The sequence below is a fragment of the Cervus canadensis genome, chromosome 6, assembly GCF_019320065.1.
Source record: "Cervus canadensis isolate Bull #8, Minnesota chromosome 6, ASM1932006v1, whole genome shotgun sequence".
Classification (NCBI taxonomy): domain Eukaryota; kingdom Metazoa; phylum Chordata; class Mammalia; order Artiodactyla; family Cervidae; genus Cervus; species Cervus canadensis.
Window position 1 is genome coordinate 52,566,572 of NC_057391.1, and position 13,196 is coordinate 52,579,767.

Genomic DNA, 13,196 nt, shown 5'->3' on the forward strand with positions numbered 1-13,196 from the left:
TTTGCAGCTCTCATAGCAGGGTGTTGTGAGAGGTTGGGGGTTTTCTTTTTCTTTGCTCTGATTACCTATTTTCCTTGGAAATTATTATCTTCTTATTTTCCTTAGCTTCTTACTCCCTTCCTCTTCATTGGTGAAGCCATTTGGTCCTCTACTTTTGCTTGTTGGAAGGTATTTTATTACTAGTTCAACTTCATTACTGGTTATTAATCTGTACCTTTTGTGTATTTCTTCCAGATTCAGTCTGGGGAGATTGTTCATTTCTAGGAATTTATCCTATTCTTCTAGGTTGTCCTTTTTGTTGTCATATAACTGTTTGTAGTAGTCTCTTATGATCCTATGTATTTCTGCAGGGTAACATCTCCTTTTTCATTTCAATTTTATTTATCTGTGCCCTCTTTTTTCTTGATGAGTCTGAGTATATGCTTATCAATTTTACCTTTTCAAAGAACTAGCTCTTAATTTGATTGACCTTTCCTATGGTTTTTAAGTCTGTTTCATTTATTTCTGCTCTGATCTTTATGATTTCTTTCCTTAACTAACTTTGGATTATTTGTTCTTTTCCTAGTTCCTTGAGGTGTAAGATTAGATTGAGATTTTTCTTGTTTCCTGAAGTAGACTTGTCTTGCTATAAACTTATTTCTTAGAACTGCTTTTGCTGTGTTCCACAGGTTTGGAAAGTTGTGCTTGAAAGGTATTTTTTTTACAATTATACTTTAACCCTGTAACTAACACATGGAGAGAGTGATTTCATGAAAATTATCATTTAGGAAAACATCAAATACAGAAATCGTTCAAGTATAAATTACTATTAAAAGTTGTGTAGGTGGAACATGAATATTACAGCAATTTTAATAGCCATACAAGAAGCTTTGAAGAATAGGAAACAGTGTTCTTACAGAAAATATTTGCTTTTTAATAGTGAAGTTTAGATATTTGCTACTTAGATGAGGTGACATTTCTGAGAAGAGAGAGTCTGCAAAGTTGTCTTAAAATTACAGTGTCTAGACAACTCTATTCTTCTTGAGAGACCTAGAGGGACTCTGGAGCAGTCAAGGTCACCCACAGTCAGAGCTGGGGTGGATAGGCTAATTTCAATGTCTGATTACATTCGTCTCTATTTGATGGGAAAGCACCCTTCTTCATAGCTCTGAAAGAATATGTAGTTCAAGTCTATGTTATTGTACACATTTGTGAGATGACTTCCCTAATGGTTCAGCTGTAAAAGAATCCACCTGTAATGCAGGAGACATAGGTGCAATGAAGGCAACACGGGCTTGATCCCTGAGTTGGGAAGTCTCCTGGAGAAGGAAATGTTAACCCATTCCAGTATTCTTGCCATGAAAATCCCATGGATAAAGGAGCTTCATGGACCACAGTCCATGGGGTTGCAAGAGAGTCGGACATGACTGAGTGAAACAACACAGCAACACATTTTCCAAAATGAATGAATGATAACTGTGCACACTTTTTACCATTTCTGTGTGTCCAGGATTCCTTCACCATGAGGTCCTCCCTGCAGGCTGTGGCACTCTGGGGAAAGAAGGCCCCTCCACACAGCATCACTGCCATCATGATCACTGATGACCAGCAAATGATTGTGACGGGAAGTCAAGAGGGTCAACTCTGTCTCTGGAATCTCTCATCTGAGCTAAAGGTTAGTGAAAACAATTAATATTGAGGCAGATAGACTTATATGATAAATGTAGCTTGCTGCTTATACCAGCAATGACAGTGGAAGTTTTGCATGATTGTTAAAAAGGCGCTTACCAAAGTAATACATGGGTTTTACTTCTGAATTTGGAAAAATGAAGTATTATATGGTGGGTTGAGATCACATTGGAAATTATATTATGAATATTGCTAATCCTAACTACCAGTTAAGTGTTATCATCCTTTAAGGTATGCTGAGTTTTACTATTTTATATCCTGAATTATATGTTTAAGTAACTGAACTACAGACATGTAAGTATAATTCTACAAATTATGGCTCATTAATCTAAACAAACGGCACCCTTGAAAACTACTATTAACTAAATGAGTAATATCTTAATTATCTGGGTGTTTCTGTCAGTTTGGCCTTCTTGCTATTCTTTTAGTCTCTGCTTGCCTGTGTTTTTACAGGTCACATTGGAAAGCTCTAAATCCAATTTACTATTGTTGTCGTCCTATTTCAGAACCTGACCTCACCTAGGATTTGGCCCATTGATTAGCAATTAATTGTCCCTGTCCCAACTCATAAACATTTAACATATTGGAATAGATATTTGCTTAGCTCTAGTAGCCTCTAGACCCAATTTGCACACTTAAACTAATGATGTACTTAAAGTATACTGCCCTCATTAAGAAGCCTTTTAAAGATCAAAGACTATTTTTAGCCTTTAAAGTTTGTCACTTTAAAACCTAAATTAACAATTAATTGTAATTCTATTTTATAGTGTAATTAATTAACATCTCCCATCACTGAGCAGTTACACTATAGGACTGCCAAGAACTGCACGCAGACCAGCTCAGCTCAATGTTTATGAACATTCCTGAAAGAAGGCCTGGGCATTATTAGAATAGCTGAACTTTGATATTGGCCCTTGCATTTATTATCTCTTGCAATTTAAACTCAGAATCCTAAATGACTTACACTATCTTGCTACTGTTATTAATGTTGAAGTGTAGGGTTTCCTGGCTGAAGTAGTAGTTTTTATAATATGTTGGTTGCTATAAGTTTAAGAAATTTGGAATCCTAGCATCTGTATCTTTTTACATATGTTCCTGGAATTTACTCACCGTGCATTTATTGGGTGTCTATTGTAACTTAGGCAGTATGGTAGGTACCTAAGTTCAAACATGAATGAAAAGGCCTGGGACTGGCTGCCTATCAGGTTGCAGAGTCATAGGGGAAGGGTATAGCTAGTAACCGCCATTGCAGTTATGTTATAATACAGGATGCTCATTGTGGGGATCAGTCTATACTTCATCTTCAGTGGGAATAATTATTTCATGCTCTTCTTAGGAGCAAGTCTTCTGCTTGGGGTTAGAGCAATAGCGAGGGAGGTGCTATTGGCATCTTGTGGGCAGAGGCCAGGAATGTTGTAAACATTCCATTGTGTAATAACCGTCCCTTCACAACAAAGATATTATTCCACCCAAAATGCTAATAGTTGCTAATATTGAGACATTCATGGTTAGAAACATGGGGTGGGAATGGAAATCAAATTGGTGGGGTGGAAGAAACAAGGAGAATCACTGAGGAAACAAGAAGAAAATTGGATCAGCTTTATGTTTTGGAAATTCACTGTGAGGATATTGTGAAAATTTAGTTACATGAATAAGATATTGATTAGTATGACTGTGAGATTTTCCACATGAGAGTTTTCCTTAATATTTTCTATGGCTAATCATAGGACCAGAAGGAATGAGCATCTTCTCTTACTTTTCCCTTGAATCTTGCCCCTACATGACAATGGGTCACCTATTACCAGAAAAGATTTTAGGCTTTTCAAAAATCAGGGCATGTTTGAGTTTTCAACAAATATCTCTACTGTCTGTAAGACAGTCAAGTGAGTGGCCCACCAGTGATATTTTAATGCTTAGTAGTTTGATTTTTGCTTAAAAATGCATTATATGTATATGTAGTGATTATGTATATATAATGTATACTGTATGTATATATTATATAATGTATAATGTCTGTCCATGAGTAGTGGGATTGCAGGGTACAGAGGAGCTCGAGAATAAATGTCTCCATGTTCTGGGCTACTCATCACATGTCTAGATTTTGCATTCTGCTTCCAGGCTCAGGGTCTGGCTCCCAGTGACATCTGTTTTCCCCAGAACTTTGTGAGGTCTGAGGAACTTCCCATGATAGGAACTTCCTCACTTGGGGGCTTTTGATATTGATTGCTGGCATTCATCTATCATACCTTTGAGCATAGAAAAACGTGAGCTCCGAACATCCTCTCAGATATAGTCTGTTAATATTGGTATGTTTTATATGTGTGTGTGTGTGTGTATATATTATATATATATATATAGCTATTTAATACTCAGAAGGAAACACAACAATGACAAAATGAATAGCCATGTTGAGTAGAGACAAAGAATGGATGCCTTGGTCAAATCCGAGATCTGATATTTACCAACTCTGTGGTGTTGGGCAACTGATTTCTATTCTTTGAGCCCTAATTTCTTCAACTGTGAGATGGGGATTAAGCCCTGTTGATGGCTGCACGAGTGCCTGGAATATGGTATATGCTCATCAAGTTGTGTATTCTTTTCCCTTCCCTATTTGTGCAATTAGAAGTACCTGAGTTGGGAGTGAGGGGGACCAACACTTCAAAGAAGGGGAGTGCAAGAAGAGAAATAAAGGTCCCTAGATTTCATCATGACAGTTGACTCTATGTGACTATAGAATTATTTTTTTGTTATTCTTCACATAGCATATGTGATAAAATGAGTAGGTTATAGTGAATTGTCACAGTGTATTCAACTACACATGAAGATTTAGTAGCAGAACGAGGACTTCATATAAAGGGCAATGGTGTTTTGTTCTGATATTTTGTCCATAGTGGTTTTTCTCTGGAGGAGGAGTATCCTTGATTTGCCCTGAATCTTGCTTATTTTGGCCTGTAATATAGAGGAAATGGGTTAAATTCATAGAGGTGTGTGTTCCCGAATGTGATGATAGGGAAAGACAGCATGCTATTTTCTGAGATGCAACCAGTATTCCTAGGAAGAAGACAGAGAACTTGAATTGGAAGCGATTATAACCAACTGCAAAACACTCTTTATAGCACTAGAAATTTATTTTGATAACAGATCTTTTAAAGAAGTACTTCTGTTTAGTATAGAAATAAGATGAAAGCAGAGAATTATGTTATCAAATAATATGTTCTTTCTGATATGTTGTGTTACGGGGGACAGACTTCTTTCACATATGAGATAATGGAAGAATTAGTCTTCGGTGTCATTTTAAAATTCACATATAGGAGGAAAAAATTGGCATTTTAAATAATAGCTTAGTTAAAATTTTATTTCTAAAGTAGAAAGTTCATTTTCACTATTTCTGAGGCAGGACTTCAAGTAAAGCATTGTAATGGTTACAGGAAAGGAAATATTTTCTCTGCATTATTTTGTAAACCCATTCCTGAATTCTGAAATCTGCACATAAATCTGCTACTATCGGTTGAGGCACATTTTGTGCATAATAAACATCAACACTGATTTATTTGTATTCAAAACCTAGATCTTGTAAAACAGGTCTGGCCATTATCTAGGCTTTATGATGGATACAAAACCAGAAAACCAATGAAAAATGTGTATAACATAATTCCTTTATATAGAAGTTTATTATCCTGGGGATTTTGATATGCCGTATATCAGTTTTCCTGAAACTTACATAAAGCAAAAGCAAAGAGCACTTCCTAATTAGAATTATGAACAATTTTATAATGTCATATTATATTCTTCAACTAAAAAGTTTACAGGTATTTAAAAGTTTACTCTCATCATTTTCAGATTTCAGCCAAAGAACTTCTTTTTGGCCACTCAGCTTCAGTGATGTGTTTGGCAAGAGCGAGAGACTTCTCTAAACAGCCCTTCGTAGTTAGCGCTGCTGAAAACGGGTAGGTGAGATGTGTGAAAATGTGTACCCCTCTCCATTCCTTGTCCATTACAAAAGCACTCTGATGGGATACAGAAATCTAGAGCTGAAGGAAACTTTAGTGATTAACATGTTCCTTTTACATATAAGAAAAGTTAGATCTTGAATGGTTGATTAAGACTTGTGTGATAGTCCCGAGGAAAGTAATCAGTATTATGACTCCCAATCTTTGAGCATCCCAACATGCATATCAGACCTTGTGGCAGCTTCGCTGTGTAAAGGATGCTGGCAAAACCTGCTTAATATAGACTTCAAAATGGAAAAGTCTGGGCACTTGTCTTTTTTTCATGCAGTAACTCCCTTTGAGCTATTAAGCAAACCCATGCAAGCTTTCACAGTTCTGTAAAATAATTCAGCGTTACAATCTTTATGCTCTACACTTGCTTGATATCATTTTAAAACAAACAGAGGAGAGGACTCACTTGTGAGTGGGGGTGTGGGAGTGAGGAGGAGAAGGAACATAGTGATTGGGTGCAGTTTCATGGGAGGAGGTTTATTCAAATGAAATAGGACTTAGCTGTAGGAAAAAGCCTTACTGATGGAAGAGCTACTATGAACTTCTCTGCCAGAGATATTTGGCAAAGTATACTCTGGAATGCAGAATCCATTCAGCATGAGTTAGTGAACAAGGGATTAGGTTGCTGGTTGAAGGAAGAGAATTCTCTCCTTTTAAATTTTTAACCCAAGGAGAAATTATATGGCTTTGAATTCTGAGGCACAACAGAATAGTGAGGAATCAAGTGTCTAATTTTAGAAATGGAATAGTTTAACAAAAAGGCCTGTGGTACAGACAGCAAAGAGATACCTATGTCTCATAGCTTATAGCAAAGTCATAACTGTTATTCTTAGAGAGACTGGACTTTGAAAAGGCTCAAATGAAATTAGTACATTCTTTTTAAATAATTCACCTTCCTTTTGTACACTAGGGCTGCCACACAAGCTGAGATATTTATTCCCAATCTAGAGAATTTGGGGGATGGTGAATTTTTCTGACACTACTTGCAGAACTGGGAAAGTTAATAGCTGAGTGAGAAATATATCTGAAAACTACCTGTGTTCCACCTTGAGGTTTTTGTCCATAGTAGCCTAGCTTCAAAAAACTGGAAGTTAACAGACATATTCTTGATGATAGATGAATTCAGCTGTCTAAGTCCTGTAACTATGATTGCTAAAGAACTAGAGAGTCTGGTTGGTCTTCCTTTTCTAAGATGATTTGAATTTTCTAGAACTCTGTTTCTTTGGGGTCTGACACCCTACACCTATGAGATTCTTCTAAGGCAATTTACACTTTAACCATTGCATATTTAGCAAATCCTAATTCAATTTACTTAAACTTATTAAAATTGTTAGGCTGGACTGATCATTCTCCAAATAGCAATGATTTTTTTTCTTTTTTTTTAACTTTTAAAAGTCCCAGGAAGTGACTATGGGCTTAGCATTTCTGCCTCCAAAGTGATCAGATTCATGCTGATCATGACTGCTTCCCGACTTAGTTTTTCTTTTTTTTTTTCACTTAGTATTACTTCATCTGTAGACATAAATCCTAATATCCAGGAATCCCATTGATTTCCATGATAAATAAATTCTAGGATAAAGGGAATAAATACCTGGACCCTGATGTTGAAATGATGGAATGCCAAAGAAAAAGAGATCCTGAAGTACACAGTGAGAAAAAGCAGATTATTTATAAAGGAATGTCAATTAAACTGAGAGCTGACTTCTTAACAATAAAATGAGAACTAGATAGCAGTGAAATATCTTCAAAAAGTGGAGAGAAAATATCTATCAACTTGAAATTATATCTCTAGCAAAAACATCTTCAAAAAATTAGGGCAAAATAATAACACTTAAGACGAATACTGAGAGTGTTCACTGCCAACAGACCCTCTATAAGTAATGAAAATGTAAATTACATTTTTCAGTAAGAACAATGATTTCAGAAGGAAGATCTGATAGAACAAAGAACACTGAACAAAACTCAGCAAAGTTTTAGAAAATTTAAATAAACACATATTATATTACAATAACATTTATATGTACCTCCCATCCATCTCCCTCATACATACACAAAATCCTAATCAACAACTGTATATAATAAGTGTAATGATCAGACCCCACATGCTCTGGTTACAAAGGTGGGTAAAGATGTTGATTAACCTTAGACTTTAAACAAGATATACATGCTGACATTTCCAGGGTAGCTGCTAAAAGAACAAACAAAAGAAATAAAAATGAAAAAAATAGAATATATAACTTCCAATTTAAAACAAGAAAAAAATTTTCTTTAATCCTAAGGCAACAACAATAAATGAGATAAATAGCACAACATAAGATAATTGAAATAAATCTGAATAAGCCAGTAACTCAATTAAGTAAAGGGACTAAGTCCATCAGTAAAGATTATAAAACAATTTAAAAGATAAAAACAGCATATGAATATGTAAAAGTTAAAAAGAATGGATTTAAAGAGATTTATCAGGGGAATACTACTGAAAATAATGTTAATATAGCTATATCAGCATATTATATTTGTAAATATATTTAGTTTCTAAAGCCTTAAGACAAAAAGGCTTTACATTGATAGAGTTATTACTTATTAATAAAACTTCCAACCATCAGCATGAGATGATACTAGAGAGATAGGCATGCAGACACTCAGTCTTCTAGGATAGTGTTCATCAAATCTGACCCTTTCTCAGTACCACTTACAGATTTCTGAGCCCCATTCTCAGAGGTACAGATTCAGTAGGTCTGGACTAAGGTTCAAGAACTTGGATTTCTAACATGTTCTTGGACAGTGCTAATGCTATTTCAGAGGAATATATTTGGAATGGTGGGTACCCCACATCTGGGGCAGCAAGAGAAAGTGTGAGGTCAAGAATGACTTGGAAAACTCATTGGTGATGATATTCATTAAGAATGAAAACACAGGAAGGAAGATGGTAGGCCTTATTCTAAATACAAGGGGTGTGAAGTCCTGCAAGTCATCCAGGTAGAAACATGCAATTGCTAGTTGTATGTGGAAATCAGAGCCCAGTGAATAGACCTTGGCTTCCAGTGTCACGTTGATGGTACTCGAAGTCATGGCAATAGATAACTTATCTAGAGACAGTATGAAATATGAGAATATAAGAAAGCCCAAGGCACAAATCAAAAGAAAACCAACATTGAAGAAGTGGGCATAAGAAAATAGGAGCCTGAGAATGCCAAAGAAAACCCAAAAGTATTATTGAAGACAAAAGTGAATTTGAAGAATAAAATGGATTTTTAATTCAAGATTGCAAACCAAACATTCATATTTATCTCCTTTCCCTCTAGATGCTCCATAAAAATGTGAGCAACGATAACAGTGTTGTAAGCACACAAATATGAACATAGGAATAGAGCCAAGGGAAACCAGTGTATTTTTGAGACACAGAAAAGTGAATGAAAGAGTAGTGACTGATTTATGTATCCATTGAGTGAATTTTTATTGAGGCTCTCAGGTGGAGATGTGAGGCTCTCAGTTGAATAAGAAAAAAAGGCCCTTTGCAAAGGAATTTTTAGTGGGAATTTAATAATATTATAATTTTGTATGTTATAGATTTTTTCCAGTGTGTTTTTCTTTTCACTGAAATTTTAAAAATTTTGTAAATTGTTAAATTACATTTTTACTGTCAAAGGTGATTTAATCTATGTATAAAGTTTGGGAGCAGTATTTGAAAACAAAAAGAATGTCCATTATAATAGTTTATTTTCATGTCTTATTAGATATGTAACTGAGCAGTTCCAGCTCAATGCCAATGCTGCTTTCGATGTACAATAAATTTGCTTTTCTTTCTTTAATAGAATTGATTGGCAAAGAGTTAATTTTTACTATAAGATATTTTTGTATTTTTTTCCAATTTAAGGTAGACTATAGCATGATAAGCAAGCACACAGGGAAAGCATTAGAATCCAAGAGAGTTTAGAAACATTAGTATCACTGAGAGAACTTTTATTGATGTCCAGGCTCCAACCTTGGAAACTGTGATTTAATTAGCCTGGCTTGATGTCTGTGTTGGGTCCCAGACATTGGTATTTTTAAAACGCTCCCTGATAATTTTAATGTAGAGTCAGAGTTTAGAGCCACTAATTTAGAGTTAGAGTTATCTAGAAACAAGTTAACTGACCAAAAACTGTGCAAAACCCCACATGCCAGGACTTCAACACAGAGCCATGAGATTAGAATCTCTGAGGAAACTTTTTAAAAATATTCACAGGTGATGCTTGATGATAGAGAACCACACTGATAAGCTTAAATTATTTTGTAGAGCTAAAATTTTACATTGATGACTGCTTAAGTTTCCATTTCTTTATATATATATGTAAAACGTTTGAGATATTATTTCAATTTCTACCTTTTCCCCAGTCTTATTTTTCACACACACACGTATACCCACTTTCCCCCTGTTTTATTGAGCTTCATGCCTTTTCAGGTTACCTCAAATCTTTTCTGGCCTACAGTTTGATATAAACAAAGAGAAATAAAACCACTACGGATATCTAGTTCTATATCTAGGATATGACTTTTCACCTTCAACACTAATGACATTTTGGACCACTGAAGAATTCTTTGTCGTGTCTGTGCATTGTAGCACATTTCGCAGCATCCCTAGCCTTCCCCACTAGATGCCAGTATCGTGTTCCTAGTTGTGGCAACCAGAAATGTCTCTAAACATTGTCAGATGTCCTTTGTGCGGCAAAATCAGCTCAGGTTGAGCACCATTGATTTCAAGATTGATTCCCAGTGTTTGGCCAGAAAAAAACTCAAAGTCTGCAAACACCAAATGCATATAGCACTTACCGTTTTGGGTCCATATCATTTGCTTCTTAACAGCGGCTCTCCATTAAAGCCAATAAAGCTTTCGCTTTTCTTCCCAGGAAAATTTTGCTTATGTGTTGAAAGTGTCGAAACTGAAGAATATTGCCAAACAACTCTGAAATAGCCATTCTGGTTTTTGTGAACTGAAATCATACAGATTTAAACTGCTTTACACTGGATGTATTTGTAACTGGATTTCAAAACTGTATCTATATCTTCATAACACATATGTAATCAAGTCAGAGTTTTCTTAAAAATGAGAATTTTCTTACTATTAAATGACAAGGGTGATTTCAGGATTTCAGAAGTGAAGGAATTAAGTGTATCAATGACAGACCAAATGTGGCCTCTTGGTGGCACTGTTTATTTTTTTAAAAAATGATATCTGAGCTCCAGAGATGCAACACTTGATGTATTATGCTTTTCAGAATATGTAGTTTTAAGCTCAGTAAAATAAACCGTTTTCAATACTTTGCAGTTTCCATAGAAAGATTGCCATCCTGTCACTCTCCCAGGGTGGATAGCTGCATCCCCACAATTGTTTGGAGGTCAGGTTGGCACTCAAATATGGCTTGTAAGCTGGTGGCAGGGTGTAATTACCAAACAAAAAGACACAGATACAGTATGTCATCCCTGCTAATGACCACAACATTTTCTTGCCCAGTAATCTGTAACGAAAAGCCACATAAACGATCAGGCTGCATTTAAGTGCAGCACTAAAGAAAAACTTGGTGGCACAAAAATTATTCCAGTCAATTGAGTGGAAATGACAGAGAATAATACAAAGTTATCTCTGCTAGGGAGATGTGTGTTTGGAATGTCACCAATGGACAGTGCGTGGAGAAGGCCATGCTTCCTTACCGACACACTGCAATCTGTGTAAGTATGATCATTCCCTTCAGAACATCTCCAGATTCTACAGCTCCTTCTGATCATTTGCTTAGCACATGTTTAAAGACTTTAGAGGGATTCTTTTCTTGAATTTTTATTTTGTCATTAGAAGTGTCAGTTATTGTCTGTTATTTTGGCATTTTTCTTTCCCCAGAGTAACTACTTAACCACTTTTTTCTTAATCTTTCTTATATTTCTGTATCTTTCTAACATAGACACATTTGAAAAACAATTTCCTTAATTTTCCTTAGTTACATTTACAAAACATATACTCACAATGACACACACAAAAATTGTTTCCATTTTATCAACAGGCAGTTTTATAAAGCAAATTTTTTTCCTTGTTTCCAATTTAAGCCTCTTTTGGGTGCATAAGTTCTAAATTTCTTATTTATGAAAACAGAGCAAGAAGCATAGCCTTAATCTTTATAATCACATCCCAGTATTGAGAAGAGGTTTTGACTTTTGGTAGATGAACTCCAAACATATATTTAAGGTAGCTGCATGATTCCAATGGTACTGACGCTGTTTTTTACATTGTACACATTGCTTTTAGCATTGATGACTTGCATTGGATCACTTATGAACTCCTTTCTGGGATGAAAACTTTTGCATTGTGATTGTCAAGGGTAGATTATAAACTTTAATATAAGGCATTCTTAAAATTTATTTGGCACAAGAATTCCTCAAAAGTTCTTAATTTTTATTTCTTCTTAACACGTAGCAGTACTGCTAGGATAGGAAACCTGTTTTTGTTGTTTAGTTCCACACAGCATTCCAGAATTAATATAATTACGAGCTTTCCATGATTTGGACTAAAGTTGCTTCTTCTCAAAAGACCCCTCCTCCTTCTCCAGAAAAAATGATGAAATATAAGTAAGACAAAGTGCAAAATTAACCCTTCAGAAGTGTGCAATCATTGAACTAAAATAAATTTTAGTTGCTATTCAGCCTAATACCTTAATTGATAGATGATAAAATTAAAATTAACGGAAGTCTTCACCACAGCCAAAATTCTGTTAATTGCAGGTGATAATTAAACTTTTGTTTTGAATTCCATTTGCATAGTATTACCACTGCTCATCCCGGATGACAGGAGAAGGCTGGCTTCTGTGTTGTGGAGAATATCAAGATGTTCTTATAATTGATGCCAAAAGCTTGGTTATTATTCACACATTCGTATCATCTCAGTCTCCTGATTGGATCAACTGCATATGCGTTGTTCACTCCATGACAATTCAAGGTAATAGTTAGGTATTCGCTAACACTAGAGATAGCATATGAAAATATCACCTTCGAATTATTTGTTAAATCATTGGGCAAGAGTTCAGAATGCATGTTTGTGTTTACCTAAGCCAGATCAAGAAAAGCTGACAACACCCATCCCAGTGGTTCAAATCACTGGACAGTCAGCAAGAGGTCAAGATGAAGTGGAGAGAGGAGACACTGTCTCCATGCCCCAGCTCTGCTAATGCGCTGTAAAAGTGACAAGCAGAGGTTCGCTGTGGATTACCAGGACTCCTGGACTTGCCCTCCTGTATCCTCTAGATGTAGTCAAGAAGAGAATTCAGCTCCTGTGACAAGGGAAGGCTAGCTCCTTACTTATTTCCAAAACAGGAAGGTGTAATCAGCATTGCCGCCATGGTGGTTTGCAACATGGATCGGCTTTCAGTGGTGCTCTCCTCTTACATGGAATGACTTTGAAATTTTAAGACAAATTTAGAATGTGACCTAAAATGCTTATTCTTTTATTTAAAAAAAAATTGAATATTTTCTACCTATGTAGCCTTGGATAATCCTTAAATGACA

The 13,196-nt window shown here is 35.6% G+C and overlaps 1 protein-coding gene across 1 annotated transcript in view; it reads left to right on the forward strand.

Moving 5' to 3' along the window:
• Window positions 1-13,196, forward strand: part of WDR72 (WD repeat domain 72) — a 210,150-nt gene that overhangs the window by 23,089 nt on the left and 173,865 nt on the right. The window contains exons 2-5 of the mRNA XM_043472933.1: window positions 1,490-1,654; window positions 5,509-5,615; window positions 11,297-11,375; window positions 12,456-12,630. Coding sequence (XP_043328868.1) covers window positions 1,502-1,654; window positions 5,509-5,615; window positions 11,297-11,375; window positions 12,456-12,630 — 514 coding nt within the window. The 5' untranslated portion in view covers window positions 1,490-1,501. The remainder of the gene's footprint in view (window positions 1-1,489; window positions 1,655-5,508; window positions 5,616-11,296; window positions 11,376-12,455; window positions 12,631-13,196) is intronic.